Consider the following 25,427-nt stretch of genomic DNA (forward strand, 5'->3'; position numbering starts at 1 on the left):
CAGTTTCTTGACTTTATTTAATACTTAGAGGCTTTCTAAAGCTTAGCCTTTGGGAATTAATATCCGTGAAGTATTATTCGCTCAAAACTTTGCCCGAGGTTCATTAATTTTAAACAACGGTGTCAAATGAAACTTTCGATTCAGCCATTACAAATGAGAGGTTGGGGCATCATCGTCAATGTCGAGCGAAATCTAGACGGATGATTAGCCTTTGAGCTTGTGAAAGTATTAGGATGAAAGTACACTTATATCATATATTTTGATAAGATTAATTATTATTTACAGACAACCCGTATAAACTGAGCATTTCTGTAAACACGCAAATGTTGCGACAGTTGTGATGTTGTTGTGAGACTCAATTACTGATAATTTTTGACAATTAATAATTAAATAGTTAGTGTTATAATCTAAACATACAGCTTTTTCTAGTTTAATAGTCAGGTCCTTCGTATAGATTAAAACGGAAGTTCTTACTTATTAATAATGAAATTCGTTTAAGGGAAAATAAGGCTTCTACCCACAATAAAAAAATATTCGAAAAGTATAACGAATAATATTAACACATTGTTTTCGTTCGAAAAACTGTTACTGTGTAAAATAAGCTTATATACTCAGATCTCATTCACGAAAGCTTTCTTTTCGTGTCGGCTAATTTGCCGGCGCCCGCGCTGTAAACTCATTGACACGTGAAAGCGTAATTAGTAATTACTACGAGATCGTGCAACACGTAGGTAAATTTAATGGTTGATGATTTGATAGAAAAGTTAAAGCATCTGTTTGAAAGTAAAGAGTGTTCCGTTTAATACCTGCAGCTGAGTTTCATCATCGGACGTCGAGGCAGAATACGAAATCATCTCACGTTTCACCTCGACGTCCGCCATTCCACAACTGAGCGTTTTTTAAGGGCAGTTTTTGCCGCGCGTCACCAGTATGTGAAACCAGATGCCCACTAAAGTATGTCCGAACCAATTAGTCCTTCAAGAAGACCGCACCACTTGCGAGACCACTGGTAATGTGAGTGGTATCACTTAACACCAACGGCATTCTGCCCGTTTGACCGCGGTACTATAAATTATAAATATATACATACTATATTTTGATTATGTAGGAACCATCGTGTTGAATCTAAAATTATAATTTCAAAATTTACGGTTAGAAATAATAATATAAACAGCTAACGAAGATAAAACACGGCCAATTCCACTCCTAAAATCAGGTCAGGATGTACGCCTCGCCCTGGATTGAAAACGGCATTCGGCAGTCTCATTCATCTATGGCACACAACGAAATCATTTCTTTTAGGCTTTGAATATGGGCTGGAAAACAACCCAGCTGCAAAATAATAATTTTTTGTCGTTCTAAGAGTTGCGTTATCAAAATATCGGGATTTTGTTTCTTATTAAATTTAAAATGGAACTAATGAAGTAAGCGTAATTTACTGTGATTTACAAATATACTTGGGAAAGATTAGGAGATTTTCTGTCAATTTGGCAAAATAACTTAATTGTATTTAGTTTTAGTTGGCCATGCATGGGCTGTCAATAAATAAATGTTCATAAAAATCGGTTGAGTATTCGTTCACACTTATATTGATAATAACGTGAATGTTTCATGTAGGGATGCATCGATGCGCCTTCTTATGGATACTCCTATAGAAATATCGTAGTTTGCAACGAACTAGAACAAACAATATGTGCGTTTACATTACTTTTCTAAAGCGCTAAATTTGAAAAGTATTGTTGTATCGGCAATTGAAATATCGCCGAAGCCGTTGTATCGGAAAAGGATTTATCCCTAGTTTCATGTTTAAATTAGTCGTATGTTGTTCTTTTGGTCCCTTCAAGTTATCCCTTTGCGTTCCCTTGTGCGTCACAGGATGAATGTTATTAGTGACAACTCGCCGGTCTCATTTTCATAGCCATGCTTTGCAACCACGTAGAGTGCCGTTGTATAATTAAGAATCGGCGTTTGAATGTCTACAATATGACACGAATTTAATGACTATTTATATATAAAAAGAGGTAGAAAAACGTCGTTAAAGAAAGTTAGAAAAACAAGACTATATTTTATTTATTTATTCATATTTTATTTATAACAGAATCTATTAGTTTCTCTTATGAATTGAAAAGTGAGAATTAAATTTTATCGTGATGCGAATGACGTCCGCTATAAAATTTAATACTTGTTGTAATCATAAAGTTTTTTGAGTGTCGAATTTTATAGACGCTATGGTTAATTAGTTAAGAAGCTTTCATAAATGCAAACACAATATGTTAATACTTTGGTATAATACCGTTTTAGTGTTTATCAAAGAGGTCTTAATAGATGAAGCTCTCGTTCTATTGTTTTTCCTTCTTCGGTTGTTCCTGATGTCGACGTAAACCTTCTATTTTTCAACCATATCGCTTGCAATTGTTTTGCAAGTAAGAAAGTAAATCCAATTGAATTGTACCCACTTACACGAATAACCATGAATCGAAGGTAGAGAAATTAAGGTGTGTCTTATAATTGTCAGTAAAAGGGATAGCTTTCACTTGAAAGTGCATTTCAAGTTATGTTTGTGTATATTTGGCGGTTATTGTCCATTGTCTTGGAGATTTATTAGTGCTCTTTGATATTGCAAAGTGTATATATAAGTGTATATATATTCAGTGCGATTTCACTTTCGGGTTTTTTCGTGAGGATAACTTTACAGCCGAGTAGGCATAGGCATGTTGGACGTTTTTTCTAAGTGTCGCAAGGTTTTTGGAAGGTTTAAGTCTAAATCACAATTAAAAATGTATTATCTATATCAGGCTTAAATTGTTTAATTAAACACTTTGGCTTTTTTGCTTTACATGGATTACTGTTTTAAATAAAACTTTAGCCACCTTTTAATGGACTTTGTAATAAAAAGCTTATAATTAAGATATACATAGACATATTTAAAAAAAAATGTTGGCTTATCTATGGAACCGTTATAGCATACAAATAACCTTGACGTTACCATAGAGATGTTTTATATCTCAATGATGTCTTAGTACGGTGACTCGGCTGAGCAATTTCGCCCACCGACCTATATACAGTTGCAATTGGTCTAATAACTAATTGACCCGTGTTGACGCCTGCACCGACACTATTACATTACATTGCATAGTAAAGGTAATTGGCTAACAGCCTCTGTAACCTGTGACCTTTTAGTCTGTTACTATATTGATTTAATAACTTCTGTTTGTGGTTAAATTTAAATACTCTGGGCAATAGTAAGAAATAATTAAAATACTTCGGCTTTGATTATACGATTTAAAACTCTTGTGAATAATTGATTTGAAAACTACCTTCATACATAGTTTAGGCCTAGTGGTTTCAATGTGCGGCTCTCATCTCTGACGTCGAGCCCCGACTGTATACAAATGGCGTTTCTGGCTATGTGCGGATTTAACATTTGCTCGTTCAATGAAAACATCGTGAAGAAACCGGCGTGCTTAGCACCCAAAATGTCGACGGTGTGTGTCAGGCACAAAAGGTTGGTTTTTGCCTATTAGTAAAAACAAATGATCACGAAATAGATACAGAAATCTGATACAAACAGACACAAAACCTTAAAGGATGTAGCGCTAATAGTAGTTTTCTATAAATGTCGTCCAAAGTATTAAAAATATTCTAACAACTGCATTTAATTTGTTTATGTATAGAATATTATTAATTGAATGTAGATCCTACTGAACGAAAGAATGGAGTATAACTTATCAGTAATATCTTCGACATAAAATAAGTGAAGTCAACGAAGCGTAAACAAGTGACAAATCTTAATGTCAATCAGCTAGTATGATAACGATCAGACCGTTATCCAGTGGCTAGTTTGAACCAACGGTATCGATAAAACGTCTCGAATATCTTCCTCATCAGCACTTTTGCTTCCAGGTTTCCAAGCATTTTTATAGTTATATCATTTTGCGTTTGCATTACATCCGTTCGCATTTATGTTAACAAAGAAATACGGAACTAATAAAACATTTACCAAAGTGTAACTTAAATTTAATAGGATTGTACGAGCCAAGCCTGTACATTTTGCTCACTCAGGCTTTCTTAGTTTTCGGCGATTTCGTAAATCGTCTAAATTACGCCTCGAGACTATAGCCAGACGTAGGCACCTTTTTCAACATTTATATTACATTTATTTAGCATTCGATAATAGCAATTATTTTTGTATTGGTATGTGAGTTGTTAATATAAAGTAAAAATAATATCCTCTATTATTTATTGCATCCCGTGGACCAAACTTGTCGATATCAAAAAAGAAAAGTAGTAAGTAAAAGAAAAGTATAAGGCCAAAACAAAACAACAGTACTATTGCCGTTGTATTGAACCATCCACCGTATTTAAATAACCATACGCTGTCAGAGTAGAATAATGCTCAATAAATAACCGTACCAATCTATTTATCCTACAGTTTGAATCGTTAGTCGTGTACAAATAGTAACAATTGGCATTATCGTAAACACGAGTTGTATTGAATCAGATCGTACAAACTCGATTACTCACGCTCATTTTCATCTCACGAAATTGTTATATACTGTCCGATAGTTCTACAGACTACAGTACTATAATCTGTGAAACTGAATATAATTTTACGATTAAAAACTGGTGCATAAAATCATTCTTTTTTTAAATTATTTTCACACGCCCACGAGACTATTTGATATAATTGAGTTCAATATAAACGCCATAATTTGCCCTGATAGAGTGACTGAGTCAGTAAATATATATGTATTATATTTAAAACGCTATGCACTAAGTATTATCCCGGTATGATCTCGTATTTCATCTGTTGACCGACTTAATTTGTTAATGTAAGATTTCATCTTATATTTAACAATGTAATAATACTGTGCTAAGACTATTGAATTTACAATGCACTGTTACAGAGTAATAGGATCGCAAAAAAGATGGTCTATGGTAACTTCAGATGGTCTCACGTAGCAGCAATATTATAATGATGCCGACAAATTGCGAACAGACGTAATGACAGTTCTTGGTTTTTACTGTAATTCACATTCTGCTTTGATCTTTATGCACTTGACACTGTACTTATGAAGTCTTCCTAGTTGTTTAAAAGCTAAGGGATCTTTCAAGTGTTCGTCCGGTTTCTATAGTCGAAGGGTCGAATAACAGTTCTATAGTATCGTGTATCAAATGCGAATGATTTTTGGGTACGAAAAACTGAATTTTTTGAATGGGTTTGATAAATCAGATAAGACAATGATAAACAAACGTTCTGCCGGTAATGCGAAAATCTGTCTGTCTTTTACATTTAGACAACTTACCTCTACTTTTAGTGAGTTTTACGCGTAAGGTTTGAAGTTTACCGTATTTTCTTTGACGTTAAGTCCCAACAGTAAACTTATTATTTAAAATATAAATTAATGTCCTAATCTACTTATTTAATTATATGTTAAAGAATGTTAATTGTTCCAAGACGTTTAAAGAATACTTAAGAAGTAAGAATACTACCCATAAAAGTGATAAAAACGATCCGTCCATTAGTCGAGAAGTCTTAGCTAAATATAACGTGTGGCACATTGCCAGGAGACTGGAGACGCATTCCATGAGACCATAATCGTGCTTGATGTTACCATAGACATAGTTTTGGGAATTTGAAAAAAGAACGAGAAAGTGTTTTTTTTTAGATCACAATTCTATTAAGGAACCTCTCATCACGCTAAGAAATCGCCGCTTTGTGGAACCAGCTATTCACTGTAGTATTTCTGAACCAATTCGACTTAGGGTCCTTCAAAAAAGGCGTAACCAATTCTTCAATAGACCGGACTCGCGAGCTCTCTGGCATTAAGAGTCCATAAGCGGCGGTATCAAGTATCCACCAGATGCCGTTTACAGCCTCCTGCTCGTTTGCCCCTTGTTCTATAAAAAAAACTAATCTAAAAATTGCATGTTGTGATCAAGTCATAAAAACTATGCGTTACAAGAAAATTCATTGCGTTTATCGAAATTAGATCTTATATCTCCTATTAAATAACAATGGTGGAAATTATCAGACAAAAAGTTTAATGCGTACTAGTATTGTACTATAGACTAAAGATGACTCATAGAAAAATATTCATTCTCTTAGCGTTTTATGGTTCCGTAATAACGTTAACCTTTTTTCACTTAATTTGCTTCGGCCAATATACACCACTACATTATCCGCTGTTGTCGTCTATCTGTAAGACAGTCAAAGTAAAAACAGTGTAATGAGTCGAGATCTGTTGAGAAACTCGGCTGCCTTATGATGCAAACCATATAGCTCAATTTAAAGCTCAGCCTTCGCAAGCTAAATTGTGTCCAATATCATTTATTTATTTACAGTTCGGTGTAGTAAAAGTAATACACAAATAAAATAATAAAAATTAAAGAAAACTGCGAAAAAGCGAACTCTTGAAACTGTGAAAAATAAAAATTAGATAGGGCAAGAAGTAGAAAACTACAAAATATTTCCAATTACTTAGGCAAAAATAATGGAAGAAAAGAAAGCAAGCAAAGAAAGCGAATAGGGACTGTAAAGGAATTAGCCTCACTGCAGAGATCTAAAAGGATTCGCCAAGAAAGGATTTCAAAAATATAGTTTTCGGAAGAGCGGTGGTTATATACTTATAAATAGGTGACAGGATGTAAAGCAAAACAATACAAGTTAATGTAGTAGTTGGGACGTAAATTTTAGATATTTTATTTAACTAAGGAACTATAAACGATCAAGCTCAGACGTTTTAGACAGTGAGACGGGTACCGTATCATTATAGGAACCGGATTAACCACAAAAAGCGCAACCTCCGTTTTTGGGTAACTGCTTTTTATCGCCTATTATATTGATCAATTACAAATATGGCCAAGTGGGTTTTTAATGTGCGATCTGCCTATAATTTATTACTTATATGAAGATATGATGTATGATTGTTGGTTTATGTTTAACTAACCGGCTTAAGTGGTTCGGGTTTATTGAATAAAATTGTTTGTAAACAGTGAACACTCTCCGCTAGTAAAGTATTGGGTGAGTTAATCATTGGCCAAGACATCTTGGTAAATTTTATTTAAGTAAACTCAACAGAAAAATTATATGGCAAATTCGGTACAATTTGTCTTCAACGTCGACTAAATTACAATAATAATATTATGCTAAAGATTTAGTAAAATCATTAAAGCTATCAGGCACACAATTACTTTACAACGGTCGTTAGAATGAACTTTTAAAAATAGAACAACCTCGATATATCTCCAAAGAGACCAAAACGTTGTTGTTGACCATATCAACGTCTCTTGACTAATCACGTTCAAGACACGATTAGTCGTTCGGAAAGGTCGAGTTTTAAAAGAGCATTATTTGCCATTTTCCATGCCAAATGTACACTACATTTTAACCACACATTTTTGACCGTTTTAATAATTTATGTAATAAAGGCGTGTTTGTCTTGTAGAAGCCTAAATTGTCCAGCCTAAAAGTATGTCATACTAAAAATCGAACAGCGTCGCCTATGTCTTGCCAAAGAGACTGAAACGACGATGTTGGTGACCATAACAACGTCACTATACTAATCACATGGAACAATTTCATATAGTAAGTATATTTTGAAATAATAAGTGAATCGTATGAAATGTAAAGTTCAGCGTAAAACACGGAAGATCGCACAGCTGAGCACGAAGGCTACCCTGTGGTTTACGTGTCTTAACGAATTAATTGAAAGCAAATGTTTCGATGCGCACGCGCTGCGCTGCGTGTAATCGAATTGACCACATGCGGGATTACGAAACGTAAAATTACTGTTTGTACTACTGCAGGATATTGAGTCTAGTCTTGCATTTCGTAAACAAATAGATAATCACACATCAAAAAATATTTTTTCCGTTCCTGTAGCCAGCACACTCATCCATGAGGTCTGATACACATAGATTATCTGTCTATGTGTGCATTAACACTCGCTCGTAGAGTGAAGGAAAACATCGTGAGGAAACCGGAATGCCTTTGACACAAAAAGTCGACGTCGTGTGTCAAGAACATAGTCATCCACTTGTGTATTAAAAAAACAAATTATCACGAAACAGATAAGGAAACCCAAACAAGACCTAGACTACGTCACGGCTTTTATTTTCTGTAAAAACCGATTACATCGATGTGACCTATGTGTGATGTACTTCTTAGGAAGGCGTCAGAACAATAAATTAAATTTATTTCAGATAAAAACATAAATATTATATTTCTGTGACTTATTTGGTCAATGTAGGTAATTGTAAACACATTACAATAATAAATGCTAGTTACTCATATACAATGTTGTTATAAATTAAATCAGTGTTAAGATTAAGGATGATTTGAAGGAGTTACGAAATGCGGGTTTTCGATAGAGGTCAATTGGTGAAATGTTAACAAGAATAACTATGTTATGATTCACATAGAGACTTATAATATTTTTAATCTATGTGAATATGTATATTATGTGATATTTCATAAAATATTTTTATTTATCATTTTATTATCTGGATGTAATCAATAGGGAAATCACCCATTTAAAGATGTTTTATAGAATATTCGTGAGGTATAAGATGCACAAAAGGTCCGCGGTCAATCTATGAGAGTCACGAACTACGTTACTTCGCTTTATCGCTACAAATTACAATCATTATGAACTTCATAGTTCCTATTTGAAATGTATAGTAACTGTACTTTTGAGTATTTAACAGGCATAACTTAATTTTTTTTGTATATTTTATTGTATACAATGACCAAAGTTGAAATAATTAAAGTTAAAACCCTTACAATGTAAGTGCAATATTTTGTTGGGGGTTAAAGTCATAGTGGAACTTAATTGTTTTGGTACAAATCAATAACACTACACCTAGTTTTAACTTAAACATAATTTTCACTTAAAAAATGTCTTATTCAGTTTTGACGAAAAGACGTAAGTTAATCTACCAAATTGACTTTAGAACAACTCCTCGAAAATCATCTAAATATGTCCTCAGTAAACTAAATACATAGATAATGATATTTTTTTATGAATTACCTTTAATCTAAAAACAAAACATATTAAATTAAATTAATCTGTTATAGGGAAAGTTATGTGTGGCGCCTGTGGTGGCAAGTGCAGTGGCGAGGTGCTGCGCGTTTCCGACAAGTACTTCCACATGGCCTGCTTCACGTGCCGTACATGTTCTGCTTCGCTGGCTCGAGGTGGTTTCTTCTGCAAGGATGGATACTACTACTGCCCACAGGTGAGAATTGCAGGCCAGGCCGTTTGCAACATGATATATTAATAAGCAGGTGTTAATAATGTAAATTATTGTATCAGTTAACAAGTGTTAATTTTTGTGTCGTCTTTGTGCAACAGCCGTTTGAATCGCAGTTCAACGTCTTTTCCTGTGATAGAAATCAAATAAAAAAATAATATGTGTTTTATATAATGCAGGATTACCAGCGTGCATTTGGTACACGTTGTGCGGCCTGCAACCAGTATGTTGAGGGTGAGGTGGTCTCCGCACTCGGCAACACTTACCACCAGAAGTGCTTTACATGCGCAAGATGCAAGTACGTATGTTTAATTGTATTTAAGTATCTAAACGTAGATTTGTACAAATCCTTCCAGAGTTAAGAAAGAAGATATTTCGTAAAATTGCAAACTGTTAACTTAAACTACATTTCAACGTATCTAACGTTGTATTATGTTTTTATTGTAATATACCAAATTTATTGGGGATTTTGATTTTTAAAATTTTAAAAGACATCCAGTCTTTTAAAATTTAGCCGTATGTAATATGTCTATTTATTGGGGTTTTAGTTTTTATAGATAATAAAAGAATAGTGACGAGAATAAGCTTTAATGCATAATAAGCTTTATTGCATATTTTTATTTCAACAAATCATGTAGTAAAAAATAAAATAAATAACAAAGAAAAACATAAAATAATAAGAACAAAACAACATTTACACCATCGGGACCTTGAGAGGATTCGCACAATATCAATTTACAAGTTTTTATGTACTCAAATTGTGTATTTCAGACGCGCATTCCCATCAGGCGAGAAGGTCACATATACGGGCACTGAAGTCATCTGTGCTGCCTGCACAGCTGCGCCACAGAAGCATACAGCGCGGGCAGCGAGATCGCCTACGGCTTCACCCACATCCCCTGCACCAGTCACGCCCGCATCTCCAGTGTCGCCTGTCTCAGATCGCGACCAGATCGATCAGAGACAGCCGGATCCAAATGGTGAGTAAACGTGTTGAACAGAAGTTTATGGTAAACAGAATAAACAAGTAATTAACTCTTTATAAAGATATACTTCGTCCCAGTTTTTTTCTCCGGCCTTAATGGCTTTCAAATTTCATGACCTGTGTGTTATTATTTGTGTGAAAGCAATATAAGGTATGATATTTTAGAATGTTACTTATGTATATATTATAAATTCAGCTCTAAAAATAATACCTAATTCTAAATAAGTATTTACTTTTCTATTACAATTTTACCCTTAATAGTTCAACAAAATTAGTTTTTATTTAAAATAAATCATTGCTAATTTAGTCTTATTTCTCTACAGACAAAGCTATACTAACAATGGCACTTAAAATAGTTTAAGAATTACGTAAACCAGAATTCGTACATAATAATGGAAATGACTCAAATTTAAACAATAACGTCATCTACACAGACCTTGATGTTTTTGCACTTTTTGTTGATTTAATGATATGGCATTATGTCAGTGATATTCAGGAAGTTTTGTTTCAAGTTATAATGTGTGTTTAGATATTTATTTTAATAAAACTTCTCGACTGTTGATTAGTGTGGTTAATTCGTCTAGCATGAAGGCCCAACTTTTATTGTTGAAACTCACTAAAAGCTGAAAATTATACTTAAAAGAAAAACTAAAAATAAGTTACTTGTTTTATTAAATGTTCAGACTAGCTAAATCCAATTTCCAGAATGTGCTGGTTGCGGTCAAGAGCTGTCCGAGGGTCAAGCTCTCGTAGCCCTAGATAGACAATGGCATACGTGGTGTTTTGCCTGCGGCGAGTGTGGAACTGTTCTTCAAGGGGAATACATGGGAAGAAATGGAGTGCCGTACTGTGAGCGGGACTATCAGAGGCTGTATGGAGTTAGGTGTGCCTACTGCCAGAGATTCATTTCTGGAAAGGTTTTACAGGTAAAATCTATCTGTTATTGCCATTATGTAAATGCGACGTATTTAGCGCAAATGGCGAATATTGAGACGTCCTGGGATCGATACCCGAAACTATTTACTATTTCGGCTTGTTACAAATATGACATTTATTAGGCTATTGGATCTTTCCAAGATATAAACTATTTGATTAACATGGTAAACACATGAACAAAATAATACAAAAATGTATTACTTTTCAATAGTTACTTAACAAAGACCTTTGATACATTAAACACCAAATATACATTAGAGGTAATATATATTTGGTGCCATAGGTGACATAAAATTCACCTTTTATTACTTACAAAACAATTGAAAGTAACAAATCGATTCGAACCGAAACTAATTTAATCAACCCAGTCATTGGAACGAGAACAAAGAGCTTTGGGTCATTGTAAGACAATTACTGACTTGAATAAGTTGTCAAAGATTGTTGAAGTTGTATTTGGATCATTAAATATGTTAATCAGTTTAGTTTTACATTGTTTAAACAGTTGTGCGGATTGACAAGTCATTTTAGTTTTGCCAAAGTTCATTACTATATACAATGCTTTAATCTAGATAAACGATCCCGAATGTTTTATTTTATTGCTAAGAATTACATATAAACTGTAATTTATACAAAAGAACTTATAAAAATGTAGAATTTTACTGACTTAAATATTATATATGCTTGCCATGAGTAATATAAAATGTATATGAGTTACAAATGATTAATTCCAGGCGGGTGAGAATCACCATTTCCATCCTACGTGCGCGCGTTGCAGCAAATGTGGTGATCCGTTTGGCGATGGCGAAGAGATGTTCCTTCAGGGTGCGGCTATATGGCACCCGCGTTGTGGTCCCGCGCCCCATGCTCCTCTTACTCCACTCGACCCCTTGGCTTTAGATCGCGCCTCTTCAGAATTACAGGTAAAACAAGATTGCCTGGCTATATATCAATATCTACATAAAAACGTTCAGCCGCTGTACCATGATTTACAAAAATTGCCGTAAAATAATTGTGTGCAAATTTTTAAAGTGATTCCCATACCTAAGACTTTTCATACAAATTTTACGCAAACGTTAACGATTTATACTCAAATTTATAGTAAATTTACTAAAAATTAAATAATTGTTATATTTCCATAAAAATGTTTTAATTTTAAAAGAATGCACATAAAGTAGATTTGTTCAGAACATTAGTTTGGTTATATTCGTGTTATTCAGTGAAAGCATGTTGTTATCGCATTTTAAATTCATTTGCGTATGCTTCGATTATGCATTTGTACAGACACATTATTGTCAAATTATATTTTGTTTGTCAGCTTGTTTATATCATGTTTTAAATATTTTTTAGCTCATTTTGTTTTTACTGCCGAAATAGCAGAATACTTCAATGTTTTGAGCTAATTAATCCCCATATGAAGTCTGCTATTTCGACTCATTAGACGTTTTGTTGTCTGTCTGGCAACATTACGTCTTTGACGTGAGAGCGAGTGAGACAACAATAGCTTGTCGTGTTCAGTTCTCGATGCGGTCACGCACGCCGAGTGTCAACGGATCATACTGCAGCCCCTACAGTAGTCTCAATAGGAAGGTCCGATTTTTGTTTTATTTTGCAAAGCCTTTTGACGAACCAATTTGGAAACTGACGTTCATAAGTGTACATATATGAAATGATTTTTTGACTTTAATTAAAATCATTTTAAATATGCTTTACGCCTTTTATGATTTTGATTTAATTTTGACTTTTATACTGAAACTTCAACTATATAAAAATATTAATTTAATGTTTCTTAAAAAAAATTGATTTGTTAAGAGGCTTTATTTATTTGAAGTTAACATATACACCTTTTCCTTTCCGCATTTTATTTCAATCGCATCTCATTTTCTGCATGTGAATGTGTAATGTATATTTTTTTAAAGAATTTCATTGATATCTAAAAGTCTGTATGATTTATATACACTGTATATATTAAGTTTATATAATTTAATGTATCTACAAATACAATACATTAATGTTTGTGACTGATTCTCTCTCTCTCTCTGATCTCTTGTTATCTTACACATATTTGTAAATATGCATTCTACTTTTGGTCCTTCAGACAAGAATACTCATTTTTTACTAAACCTTCTTCCATTACTTTACTCTTCTCATACTTAATATTATTAACATTAATTAGCTCAATTGTATTGAATGTAGCCCAATTTGACAGTAATATGTCATTTTAGTATGGAAGCGGGTACCGTACAGTCTCCCCAGGGCTGGCCCTTCGGGAATACCGTTCATGTCGATGCTCTTCTGAAACCTCTCCGCACCGGATCACCGCGTTCTCCTATCTTACCGGCGAACCTGCGAGGCTGCGACGGCCCGTTACAGTTGCGGATAGGCCGCCAGCCTCTCCTCACTTTCATAGGCCACCATGTATGTGTAGAACTGTTATTAGAAAATTATCTATTCTAATAAGTAGTTTTTATGTTTTTTTTCTACGACGCGGAATACAAATGATTATTTGTATAAATTAAAATAAACTAACAAACATCAGTTACTATATGGGTGCAAGACCTTTTTTACATCAATGTAAGCCTTTGAAATATTGGTTCTATCAAGCTTATTTATCTGAGGAAAAAAAAGCGCGTAAAGTATTTACAATTAAAAAAAACTAGCAAACTATAATTCTGTATTCAAATTCTAGCTAGCGCCAGTAACCGAACCAGCTCTCGTCCGAATAGTAAGGCATCCTCTCGTCCCGGTATGAGGGTGCTTGTGGACTCTATGAGGGCTGAGACACCAAGGCCGAAATCACCGCATATGAATAACGAGGTATTTTTTCTCTTTATATTGGGTAGTGTCTCGGAGTGGACTGCGGGGCTGGAGAGCTGGAGCACTGAGGTGCGCCGGCCCGTAATAACAATTAGTCATGTAAAACATTGAATTAATGTTTTTTTTCTGAAATGGATACTTATTATGATTATGGATTACTTGGCTTGCGATAAAATATATCATGTAAGTTTCAAAATCATGTTCCATATACATTTTCGTCATAAAATGAATTCAAAGTGTCAAAAATTGGCTATGTTCGAATTTTTTTTCTATCGAGCGAAGTTATTTAAATCGTGTATCGATCTTGCAAAATGGATACATAAACTCCACCATATATTTTTTTCCATTCTCCCTACTTCAAGAAAAGACGACGAAAAATGGATAGAAACAATGTACTTTTTTGGAGTTTAGCGACCATATAGGTCCTTAAACTGCCCGCTGTGTTTTTTATCTGGAAACTAAGAAAATATTTATTTTTGGAACGATATGAATTTTGAAATGGTTTGATAGAAAACAGTTTCACCCACAAATAAGTGTAATCATCAAAATTAGATAAACGAATGAATCATTACGAATCAGCACGATAAGAAAATTACTAAATGTTTATCTTCTCTTTTCATAGACGCTGTTATAATTGATCTAAGTTTTACCATATTAATAATTCTTTGGATTCTAAATTTCAGGAACCAATAGAATTGTCCCACTACCCGTCAGCGTATAAGCCTCCGCCGGGAACCAAGCCCAAGATAGAACGGGACGACTTTCCGGCGCCGCCTTATCCTTACACCGATCCTGGTATGATTTTATGTTCAAATATTGTAAAGTCGGTCTACTGACGATAGTTGAACGTGACAACGTCATAAGAAAATAATGATGTATAGTTGCACTTTTCAAATGAAAATTTTAATTTTATTTGTTTCATAGATATTTTGTATGGATATAGAGAAGGAGGTAAATGGAAATCACAATTGAATTGATCAAGTTACATTTATTTGTACGCATAAATACAATATGTCAATTGTACTTTAAGCCTTAAATGGAACGCCTCAGAGCGAGGTAACGCCACATGGTAAACGCTTCATCGAATTATAAGACGCTGACACGTCAAAAATTGTATTGTATATCAACTGCTAAAATGCGTAATTTAATTTTAAAAAAATGACTTGGCTTGCACAATTAAAAAAAAATAGATATGTACTCAAATAAAATGCCGCGTTGTATGTAATTTTAAGAACGCCGCCGTCGCTGGTCGGACACATACAAAGGCGTGCCTGAAAGTGACGACGAAGCAGATGCCGCGAAAGTAAACGGAACCGGCCACGATATCAAACTACGTAAGGAAGAACAGGAATTGTCTAAGATTGACTCTGGTATAGCACAGGTAAGGCTGTACTCGAAAATACTTTTTTACAGGATTAATATGTGTTTATTTACAATTGTACTCCTCACTATACATTTATACAAATATTTTTTGGACTAATGTTACCTTCTTTAAAATACTTGCAAACATATTCTTATTAATTTTACCTCAAAATAAAACTGGATCACTTTTTCAAACAATTTCACGCCTTTCACTAAGTGTCTCAACATCGTTTCGAATGCGTTGCATAAACAATTGATAATACATAAAGTATGCAAGTTAATATATTGCCATATGCAAAATTTATAGCCCATTTAAATTTTTCACGATTTGGGAATTGAAACTCAAACATCACTGTCTGTCCATTCGATTAATTTAAAACTTGCGATAGGTTTCATTTATTACGCGTACGTTATACGTTACGCGGCGTATGTATACGTTCTAATTTCGTTAAGAAAAAATGTCTTAATCAAATTTATGAAAAAATATGTGATGAAAATGTGTTTGGTATACTTTTCAGGTGTTCCTAAAAGAAGTAAAGGAGCGTGAAAAGCTTCAACAGTGGAAGAAGGCTAACTTAGATCCTAGAAATGCTAGCAGGTTTGTTAAACTAATCGGCTTTTAAAATTTAGGCATAAACTAAACTTTAAAGCGTAGGCAAAAAGGATTGCGAACACGGTGAACAGTAATTCTTAGTCTTCTAATTGTTAAATTAAATTGTTGAAAAGTTGTTTCAGACAACCAAGGGCGCGGTTTACAATCATTTCGATTCTGCTCAATGTATTATTTAGTTAAGTTGTGTTAATGTCTTGTGATGCTTAAGCTGAAATATAATAGTCATTTTTGGTAATTTGCTATGAAAAGTGTGTAAGTGTTTACTGTGTGCAACTCTGAGGTCGTGTGTTCGAATCACGGCTGTGCACCATGGACTTTTTTTCTGTGTGTGTAGTTCACTAACGATACGAGAAAGAAAACATTGTGAGGAAACTTATGCCTTAGAACCAAATATCGGTGTGTCAAGGACAGAAGGTTAATCGTTCTTGTCTATTAAGAAAAAAAATATCATCAAACAGATACAGACATCTGACATCTATGCCTATGAATAATAAAATGTATATAATATATACTTTTTCTAATAATACTTTTATGATGTAAGGTACCGGCAAACATCTTGAACAAATGTCCTTGCCTGCGCAAAAGTGATTTTTAGGTATGGGCGGCGAGAGAGTGACGTGTCGATCGCGTGATTGGTAAATCAGTTGACGTTTGTGTCCCGCGCTGTGTACGATGCACAAAATTTCCCCCACTCCCTTAATTAATGCTCAAGAAGTTTGCCGGTGTATCTGTAACCACCTTATATAAACTGTTTAAATTTTTAGGACTCCATCAGCAGCCCGCGAGGCAATGTCCCGTCTCCGCTATTCGTCGCCAGTGGGCGCTTCGCCCTCTCGCACTTTGGACAGAGCGAAGCACCATGACTGCGAGCTTGATCATCACCACGTTCCATCTTATAACGGTATGATAACAAAATATATATAAATGATATAATGATACACACATTATTTATACATTTGTATAAAATTTACACTTGTAAAAAGGGAGTCATATTCCTAGTTTTGAAAACATTATCGAAAAAAAATATAATTGTGAATATTAAAATGATTTATTTTGAATTTAAAATAACAAAACTGTCTCGGCTTTCTGAAAGTGGCGCCATCATTACTAATTACTGAACTTATTCGTGACCATGCACGGTAATCGCTGTCGGTTAAGACTAAAAAAAACAGTTTTACAATTAAATTTAAAATAAATTATTTTAAAAAACGATAACTAAACTAATTCATTCCCGAAAAGTTTGAAGATTACAATTTTTGAAGTTTGATAATTTCAATAATATTAAAGATTGTGTTCGTTATTGAGATAGATTTTGTAGAGAGATGTAACCTTTTTTTATGTATTGAAGTCTTTATAATATTTGATTTCAAACACAGATACGCAGAACAAGATCCTTGAATTTTTTAGTGATTATTAATATAATTAAATTAATTTATTAGTGCGAAAGACAAACCATTAAGAATTTCAATGACACACACACATATTTATTACATTTTAGGAATTAAGCTTCATACACATAGATATATGTACTAGCAAAATGCTCAATACAAATAATAATTTCAGTACAAACATATCACACTAACGATGGTGAGTGTTTAATAATGTATTTTTAAATAACATCACTTTATCTCACATGAACCGCAAACCAAATCGTATCGCAACACATCGTACAATATTTTGATATAATTGAGCAATGATTTGGCAAATGAGAAATTTCACTTAGCATACTATAGCGTACCCGAAACGTAAACATCAACTTCTGTAATACTAAACTACATAACAGGTGTTTGCCAATATGTATGTTTTGTCTTTATTACATTTCAAATACATTTGATAAAATGTTGTTTGCTTCTTACGTCTTTGTATGTGACTAAACTAAACGCGTAAACATTGACACGTTTCGGGTGGGCATAGTTACTTCTATTTAGCGCTTTGGGAACAGGCTATAAATAACTTTTATGAATAGTTTTGTGAAATTAAAGACTATCGCTGCCGGCTTTGAATTTTACACACTTTCATCTATGATTTGTCTTTCCACACATTTTAATACTAACATCTATTTATTTCATTTACACTTCTCTATCCTATACACTTATAGGTAGCAAATTTTAACAAATAACATTGTCATGGAGAACGTACAAAGTAAGGTGTAACGCCGTTGTGCTTTATGATTGGTCAAACGAAGACTGTTAAACTAGAGCAGACTAAATGCTATTGACTAATCACAATCATACGAAACGCAGTAATGTCTTTCGTTTTACATTCTCAACTTTCGTTTATATTTGTACATTGCATATCCTTAGCCAAAAATTAATTCTGAATTTAAGTGTTAAAAACAATTTTTTCAATTATTCGATCAGATTCGGATCTCAGAAGGAATATTTTGTTTACATGTTTTTAGCTAAGGGATAACAAACTCCGCCTAACATACTAATATTAAAACTTAATTGGGTTACAGTATTTATTTCGATTGATGGTACTGGTAACATTTATTTGATTGGATATAGAGTAGTAACATTGTAGAGCGACAATCGGCGTACGCGTGCAGGTAAACAAGGGGGCTTCAGTAGTGTCGATGGGCAAAATTGAGTGGCTTATTTGTTTTTATTATTCACAATGTTTCCATCTTGCTAATTGAAATTTTAAAAAATAATGCTTAAATATATAAATTTTATAAAACTATTTGTTATTTTGGAAGTTTTGTGAATAATTTTGTATTGAGGTACTTGCTTGGCAGTATGCATGATATTGAAGCTTTATTATAAAAAAAAATTCACATATACTAGTTAAGTATATAGGATATTAAAAAGAATTGATCTGCTTTTATGTTTACTAATTGCTTATTTGCTAGAGATTGAGACAATTATACACACTAGAATATGTACTCTACATTAACATTATACTATTATTTCGTCTCCAGCTTCATAATTGTATATTTGTGACAAAAACATTTATCAAATTATCTCTTATACACATTTTTCTATATTTCCTATACGTGGTAATAATTTACATTATTAGGAAGACATTACGCAATGAAAGTCGCTGTTCGTCCAGTTTATAATTGGCGTTAAGCCAAGAGAAATATAGGCTTTACGATTATTTCCAAACATTAGGAAAATAATATTATATTTAAAAAATACACTTAAAATTGAAAAAAAAATCAGGTTACAGATTTTATTTTAGTTTTTAGCAGGACTATCCTTTTTGCTATATTCTTATGTGATAAAAAGACTGAATTAGGCTTTGTTTTAAGCTTTTTGCACAGAAAAGCAATCATTTTCATAGTTTGCCAGAACAGAACATCACTTAGAAGTATTTTTTTTATCTGCTAAATATATAGTAATTATATAACGAAACTTCTATGTGATGCCCGCATAATAGCAACAGTATTTTTTTACTATCGAGGCCTGTTGATGGTATATATTGATTTTGGAATTCGTAGGTTGCTAGAAATCTTAAGACCGGTAATTTAATAAATGTGAGTAATTTGTCGTGGTTCACAAAAATATAATTTTATTAATACTATTGAATTGATTTATGGATTTTTGAATTTCAACATTAACCCGTTTTACCAAACGATAGTTACATTTTTTAATAATTTATTTCATTTAATTTTAATAACTGCTTATTATATGGCATTACTTCAACATAACAGGCCCTGATAGTGATTGATTTATCACGTAGATTATAAATTCTGAATAAAGATTTCTTTTTTGTATTAAGAGGTATAATTTTATCTGGAACTTAATTAATTATTTTGAAAAGAAATCTTCGATAGCTTGTTAAATAAGAAATTGACGCGCCATCTACAATACTCATTGTAATTGTTTAGACTTATAATTATAACTTTGAACCATAAATTAAGGTAATTACTTTACAAAACAGTTGACGTTATAGTTAGTATTGTAGACGAGTGAGAAACGTATACAGTGTGCGTACAATGTGTGCATGTGTGTGTTGTACGGTAGTGTTCGGTGCACGCGGCGGGTCGGGGACGCGAGCGAGCACGCTGCCCGCTGGGATGTCGCCCTGCAATGTGAGTTATACAAGAATTACTACGCACTAACCAAGACTATGTCTAAAACTATTTAGTACTAGTCTGCGACTATTGACGATACATCCCATGACTATAAATGACTAACAAATTACGTTTAAGTAAGTATTACTCTATCCTGGATTCGGTCGACTTTAAGACTCATGAAAATGAGAACATTGTTTGACACACTAAATACTAACACGTAGCTATGTAAGTCATATACCGAGCGAGTGTGACAGCGGCTAGTGTTGCAGTTGTATCGTCTCTGCGTTCGGCACCGCGGCCCGGGTACGGTCTCTCCGCCAGGTCGCACACCTTCTCTTCTAGTACCGCTGTAAGTATAAGCTGTGTTGCCAAAATTGTATGACGCGACAAGCAGCCCTTCAAATTTGTAAGTAGTTCTCGAAACAGTTCAAGCCTTGCAGTTGCAGTATTCATTGAAACCATTCACACTGGCGAACCGATTTAAACAATATTAAGGTAAGAACTAGCTCTTCCTCGTATAAACTTTCAGGTAAGTATTTTTAAATCTAAAACATTTAAAAATAAAACCAAGTCCTACTATAAATTTCAGTCTCGCTAATCATTTAATTGTCGTGTTCTAATTTATTTCACGGGTTCATTAGGTTCAACTCTCAGGCAGACTAGATACATTCGTTTTGGAGGTCAAAGTAGCCATTTACTATATTTCGCTATTCGAAAAGTCTACTTGTGTAGATTTTGGAATCAGATATACACATATTGTTTTAAAATTTCAGGGTGACTTCACATTCAGCGGCTTAGGCGATAAGACTCACAGCACTGATTTCAGCAGCGGCAAATCAGACAGTATGTATTTATTCCTATTACGGTAATAAAGTCAATATAAATATAATTTCTGACTAGCTATAATAGTAGTAGTTATAGTACTAAGAGATACCCTACAAACCTACAATTTCTTCAATGCATAGTAAATATAAATGGATTTGACCGTCAACAAAAAAGATTTTAAATTGGTTCTAAATTTACATTTACTACCAGTTCGCAAGTCAAGGGCGTAGATCGGGCAAGAAGAACTGGCAAGAAATTCTCTGTCACTCTTTTAATCGCCAAGTTTTGAGTCATACAATTTGTTTGTTTGAGCAGCCATATATATTTGAACTGGAGCAAATCAATCCCAAGTATTAAGGATTATTTCAATAATTGTCAAATGTATAAAAGGATTTATTGATTAATTTAGTTTTAACGAGAGTAATGAATTTATTCAGTGGCAATTCTCTAATTTTGATTCGAAGTTTGTTGTAAGTAGATAATAAAAGATAAATTACAAAATAAGTGCCCTTTTAGATGAAATGTATGTTTAGTAATGGAATCGTTTTTGCACGCATAGTGCGGACGGATCTATGCAGTAAGTGACGCGTGCGCCTCGCTTTTCATATTTCGAGTTACCCTTCATACGCTTACGAGCACAGCTTATACCATCATCTTGCATTAATACTGGGTTTATGCCAGTTCTTAGGCCTGAAGTATAGTATTGAATTACCATTTAAAACCCTTTTTAATATGTATTTTGTTTAAATTTGTTGGAAATAGATTTGCAGCTTGTTCCATTTTTGGCTATTTCTATAAGAAGACCAAACATTATTTTATTTCTTTATAAATATGGAACAGAAGTTATGAGTTTTCGAAGAAATATGGGCACTATACAATATTGGGTAATAAAAATAAAGATCAATCATGATTTTTATATTATATTTTCTTTTTTAGGATTTCGTAGTTTGCATAACTTCTTGATGCTTAAGTAGGCACTGCTCGAATCCTATTCAAACAAGTGCGGCGCAGGCTTACTAATCCTCTCATCATGCTTTTCAGGATTTATTATTTGATTATTCGACGTTGAATTCGTCAAATGAATCAATATCGATTATTATATTAAATAAGATAAAAAAAAATTTTCTCATAAAACAAAAAAATATAAACGGTTATATTTTGGTTGTCTAGTTGTCAATTTTCTAATGTATTTAAAACGAATCAAATTCTTTTGTTAACATAGCTGTTACACATTAAGAAAAACACTTTTTAAACGGATTGAAGCGATGTATTATTAAAAACTTATAATTATTTACATAATTCTAAATTTTAATATTTTTTTCCGACGTTTCGCGTGCTTTTCAGCGTGCGTGGTCACGGTGACTGAAGACAAAAGGTGTTAAATGTCAAAAGTATCAGAGCTGCTGAGAAAGTTGTGTTGAATAAATACAGATAACACAACTATCTCTGCAGCTGTGTCAAAAAGTGTTTTTCCGAATCAAATTCGTAAAGTAAAGACATGAATTTAATTTCAGTTTCTGCCGGCTCCATCACCGATGTGGATAGAAGTGCTGTGGTGAGTAACTTATTTTTTAGCCATTTCAATTTAATGTGTACAAGTAAGGGTGTAAAAAAATACTTGGAACTAGAAGATACAATGTATACTTTTTTTTAATAGACAACAGAGGGCGGTATACTAGTACGTGGAGTAACTGGTGCGGGCAGCGTTGTGGGCGCGGCCGGTGTAAGAGGAGGGTCCGTGAGACGCTCTCTGCCCAACATGGCGACCTCGCATCTCGTGCATGAACCGGCAAAACTCTACCCGTACCACCTATTGCTAATCACCAACTACCGTCTGCCGCCTGACGTCGATCGACTTAACTTAGAGGTAATTTTTAACATGTCAACGGATGAGGATTTGAAAAAATACACTCTTAAATTGTACTGTAGTTTCTAAAAAAAGTATTTAGAACGATTCCGTCAACCAATTCTGACATGATGGAAGAGGCATCGCCTATGTAAGCCTCTTAACAATTATTTGAAGTACGCAACGTGGGACTGGTTTAATTTTCAATCAAAAATATAAAATAGTGATAATAGAATTCGTTAAAATCCGGTACTATGAATTGTGATAATATCATACATTATTTATTTTAACTACTTAAATAAAGCAAGAAATATTAATCTAAAACACACATACAATTTCAAATACAAATTTATAATTTACAGCGACATCTATCGGACGCAGAGTTTGAAGCGATCCTACAGTTCTCTCGCGCCGAATTCTATCGTCTCCCGCAATGGCGTCGAAATGAGCTGAAGCGACGCGCACGTCTCTTCTAATTACTGTCGTTCTTTGACATATGTCAATGTCATATACAGCTTGTCAAATATGTAATTTCAGTAATGCGATGTAAACGTCAATTTTACAGCCAAATAGAAACTAAACAGTTTCCAATGATGATACAAACAATTAAATGATCAATTGACTTTAGTCACATTACTGATGCACTTTGGCATAGCTTAATTTTTTTAACAGAAAAACCTTTTTACAATTGCAGCATAAAAGTTAGCCGCATCTATTTTAAAGCTATTTATTTTCTCTTCGTCTCGTCACAAATGTTTGTGATGATATTTTATTTTGTTTGCATAATTTTATCCTTAGGTTTTATAAGCTGACTTAGCGAGGTTCTATTTATAATAGTTTTACGATAGTAATATATTGATATTAATATTCACATAATAACGCGTGATGTTTGAGTGATCTTCGATATTTATCTCGGTTCATGGAACTAAAAAATCGACAGATTTAACTTTGCCACTTCAATATATAACTACACAGAATGTATCCATTTGAAACAAAGCAAATAAAGATTCAGTAACAGAACTTCTTAGTATTGCCATATTGTTGCATGATTTGGTGATCAGGTGAACGATTTTAGTAAAATTATTTTTATTTGAAAATAATGTTTTGTCTCTTTCTTTTTTCTGACAAGTAAATTTTACAATCTCTACCTCAGAAATGGACATAATAAGGTTGCTAGATAATAAAATTTATCGTGTGTAGAATTGTCGTAATAATAGCAATTTTAAAACGCTTTGGACTTGCAAAATATATCTTTTTTTTTTAAATTCTACCAAAAACGTATGGAAGTGGCTGGCTTAAGTCTACGTCTGATGTCAGGTTACGTAGTAACATATTTTATAATACATGATGCCTTGTATGAATGTATAGTACAGTGCGAGCGTTTACTTTAGTGAGAACCAAATATATAGATAATATATTATTATATATGTAAGAAATAATTTGGTATAGGTTCAGTGGGATTGTATTCAAGTGTGTAGTTTCGTGACATGTCAATTGTCAGGTTATGTAAATAGGCGGCTTTCGCCACACTAGTTCAGCTGCTATTACCTTTTAGCGTTTAATCTGAGTGTGTTGGGCCGGTTTGATGGCGTAATAAAAAAAAACACATCTGTTGCATATTATAATTGGCAAACAACTCTAATTAACATCGGATCTTAATGCCTAACTTTATTTAATGATTAATTAAAAAATACTCATCAAACGCGGCCCTAACCCTTAACGCACAACTCGATACAGCGCGGTGACGCATTTTATGAATGTGTGCGTTAAGGGTAGTGTATTCGTTCCTATGCTTTCGTGTGTGCGTGGTTCCGTGTAATTACTTCATTGTTTTTAATTTTATTTTAGCCAGATTCGGTTGCAATATAAATAAATATCTGGTAAGAAAACTTAGTATTTTTCATATGGCTTGTGCGTTATATTGTAATTTAAGATATTCATAAGTATAGATAGATTACATACAATTTGAAATGCCTAATTCGTTACCATTTTAATGCATTATCACATTATAGTGTCTCTCTGAATAAAGAAATATTTAGAAAACGGATATCTGATAGGTTTTATCGATTTATAATCAGAATTATATAATGGCTTGAGGGAAAAGTAGAAAATCGTATCGTAATTATAACCTTTTCTAAATTAATATATTAGGCTTGTGGCTGTTAGTTTTGGGGTTATTTTATTAATGCACATTAAGACGTGTGAAGTATTTTGAATTTCTGAACATCATGAAAAGGAAAAGAACATTTTTGAAATAACTCCGTATTAAATATCAAAATTTCGATGAACATCACATCGTGTCAGCTATTTGGTGTATGTGGATCAGTGAATATGTAAAGACTATGCTTTTAAAGTAATAAAATAGCATTTCCAAGCATGTGTTGTTTTATTGATACCACCTTTCAGATAGAATATATGTTTTGAATGAATAAAACTAGTTTAATTTTAGTGTTTTGGTGTAACTGCTCAACTGAAAATAAAAGAAACCGGGATTTTTTTCATCGTAACAAAACCAGTAATCCATTAAAATTGTAACAAATAGTTATTGAATTAATAGTAATGAGATTATGCGACTTGAGACAGAGAAGCTAGCCACACACATATAATCTTCATTGTAGTCTTTCTTCAGTTTAAACAATATTCGTGAAAACGTTGCAAAAGTGTTATTATTTTAGTTTCCATTTGTATTCTTTTTGTATAAGGATTCCAAAGAAAAGAGCGTTTATTGTCTGTTACCAACTTCAATGTTAGATTTTTTACCATGTGCCTG

The 25,427-nt window shown here is 33.3% G+C and overlaps 1 protein-coding gene across 6 annotated transcripts in view; it reads left to right on the forward strand.

Moving 5' to 3' along the window:
• The window catches only part of LOC123717312 (actin-binding LIM protein 2), a 67,564-nt gene extending 42,530 nt beyond the window's left edge, over nucleotides 1-25,034 (forward strand). For 2 of the 6 annotated variants that reach the window (XM_045673269.1, XM_045673237.1), the window contains exons 2-19: nucleotides 9,080-9,240; nucleotides 9,435-9,553; nucleotides 10,027-10,235; nucleotides 10,946-11,166; nucleotides 11,908-12,096; nucleotides 12,692-12,763; nucleotides 13,399-13,591; nucleotides 13,863-13,990; nucleotides 14,674-14,785; nucleotides 15,223-15,371; nucleotides 15,871-15,950; nucleotides 16,730-16,866; nucleotides 17,529-17,552; nucleotides 20,256-20,335; nucleotides 20,760-20,829; nucleotides 22,326-22,366; nucleotides 22,469-22,678; nucleotides 23,020-25,034. In XM_045673269.1, the coding sequence (XP_045529225.1) occupies nucleotides 9,080-9,240; nucleotides 9,435-9,553; nucleotides 10,027-10,235; nucleotides 10,946-11,166; nucleotides 11,908-12,096; nucleotides 12,692-12,763; nucleotides 13,399-13,591; nucleotides 13,863-13,990; nucleotides 14,674-14,785; nucleotides 15,223-15,371; nucleotides 15,871-15,950; nucleotides 16,730-16,866; nucleotides 17,529-17,552; nucleotides 20,256-20,335; nucleotides 20,760-20,829; nucleotides 22,326-22,366; nucleotides 22,469-22,678; nucleotides 23,020-23,133 (2,309 nt within the window). In that variant the 3' untranslated portion in view covers nucleotides 23,134-25,034. Of the gene's footprint in view, nucleotides 1-9,079; nucleotides 9,241-9,434; nucleotides 9,554-10,026; nucleotides 10,236-10,945; nucleotides 11,167-11,907; nucleotides 12,097-12,691; nucleotides 12,764-13,398; nucleotides 13,592-13,862; nucleotides 13,991-14,673; nucleotides 14,786-15,222; nucleotides 15,372-15,870; nucleotides 15,951-16,729; nucleotides 16,867-17,528; nucleotides 17,553-19,933; nucleotides 20,002-20,255; nucleotides 20,336-20,759; nucleotides 20,830-22,325; nucleotides 22,367-22,468; nucleotides 22,679-23,019 lie in introns of those variants that run through there. The other 4 variants (XR_006754803.1, XM_045673260.1, XM_045673252.1 and 1 more) reach the window with 4 other exon arrangements.
• The last annotated feature ends 393 nt before the right edge of the window (nucleotides 25,035-25,427 follow it).

This window comes from Pieris brassicae, chromosome 2 (genome assembly GCF_905147105.1).
Source record: "Pieris brassicae chromosome 2, ilPieBrab1.1, whole genome shotgun sequence".
In the NCBI taxonomy this organism is placed as follows: domain Eukaryota; kingdom Metazoa; phylum Arthropoda; class Insecta; order Lepidoptera; family Pieridae; genus Pieris; species Pieris brassicae.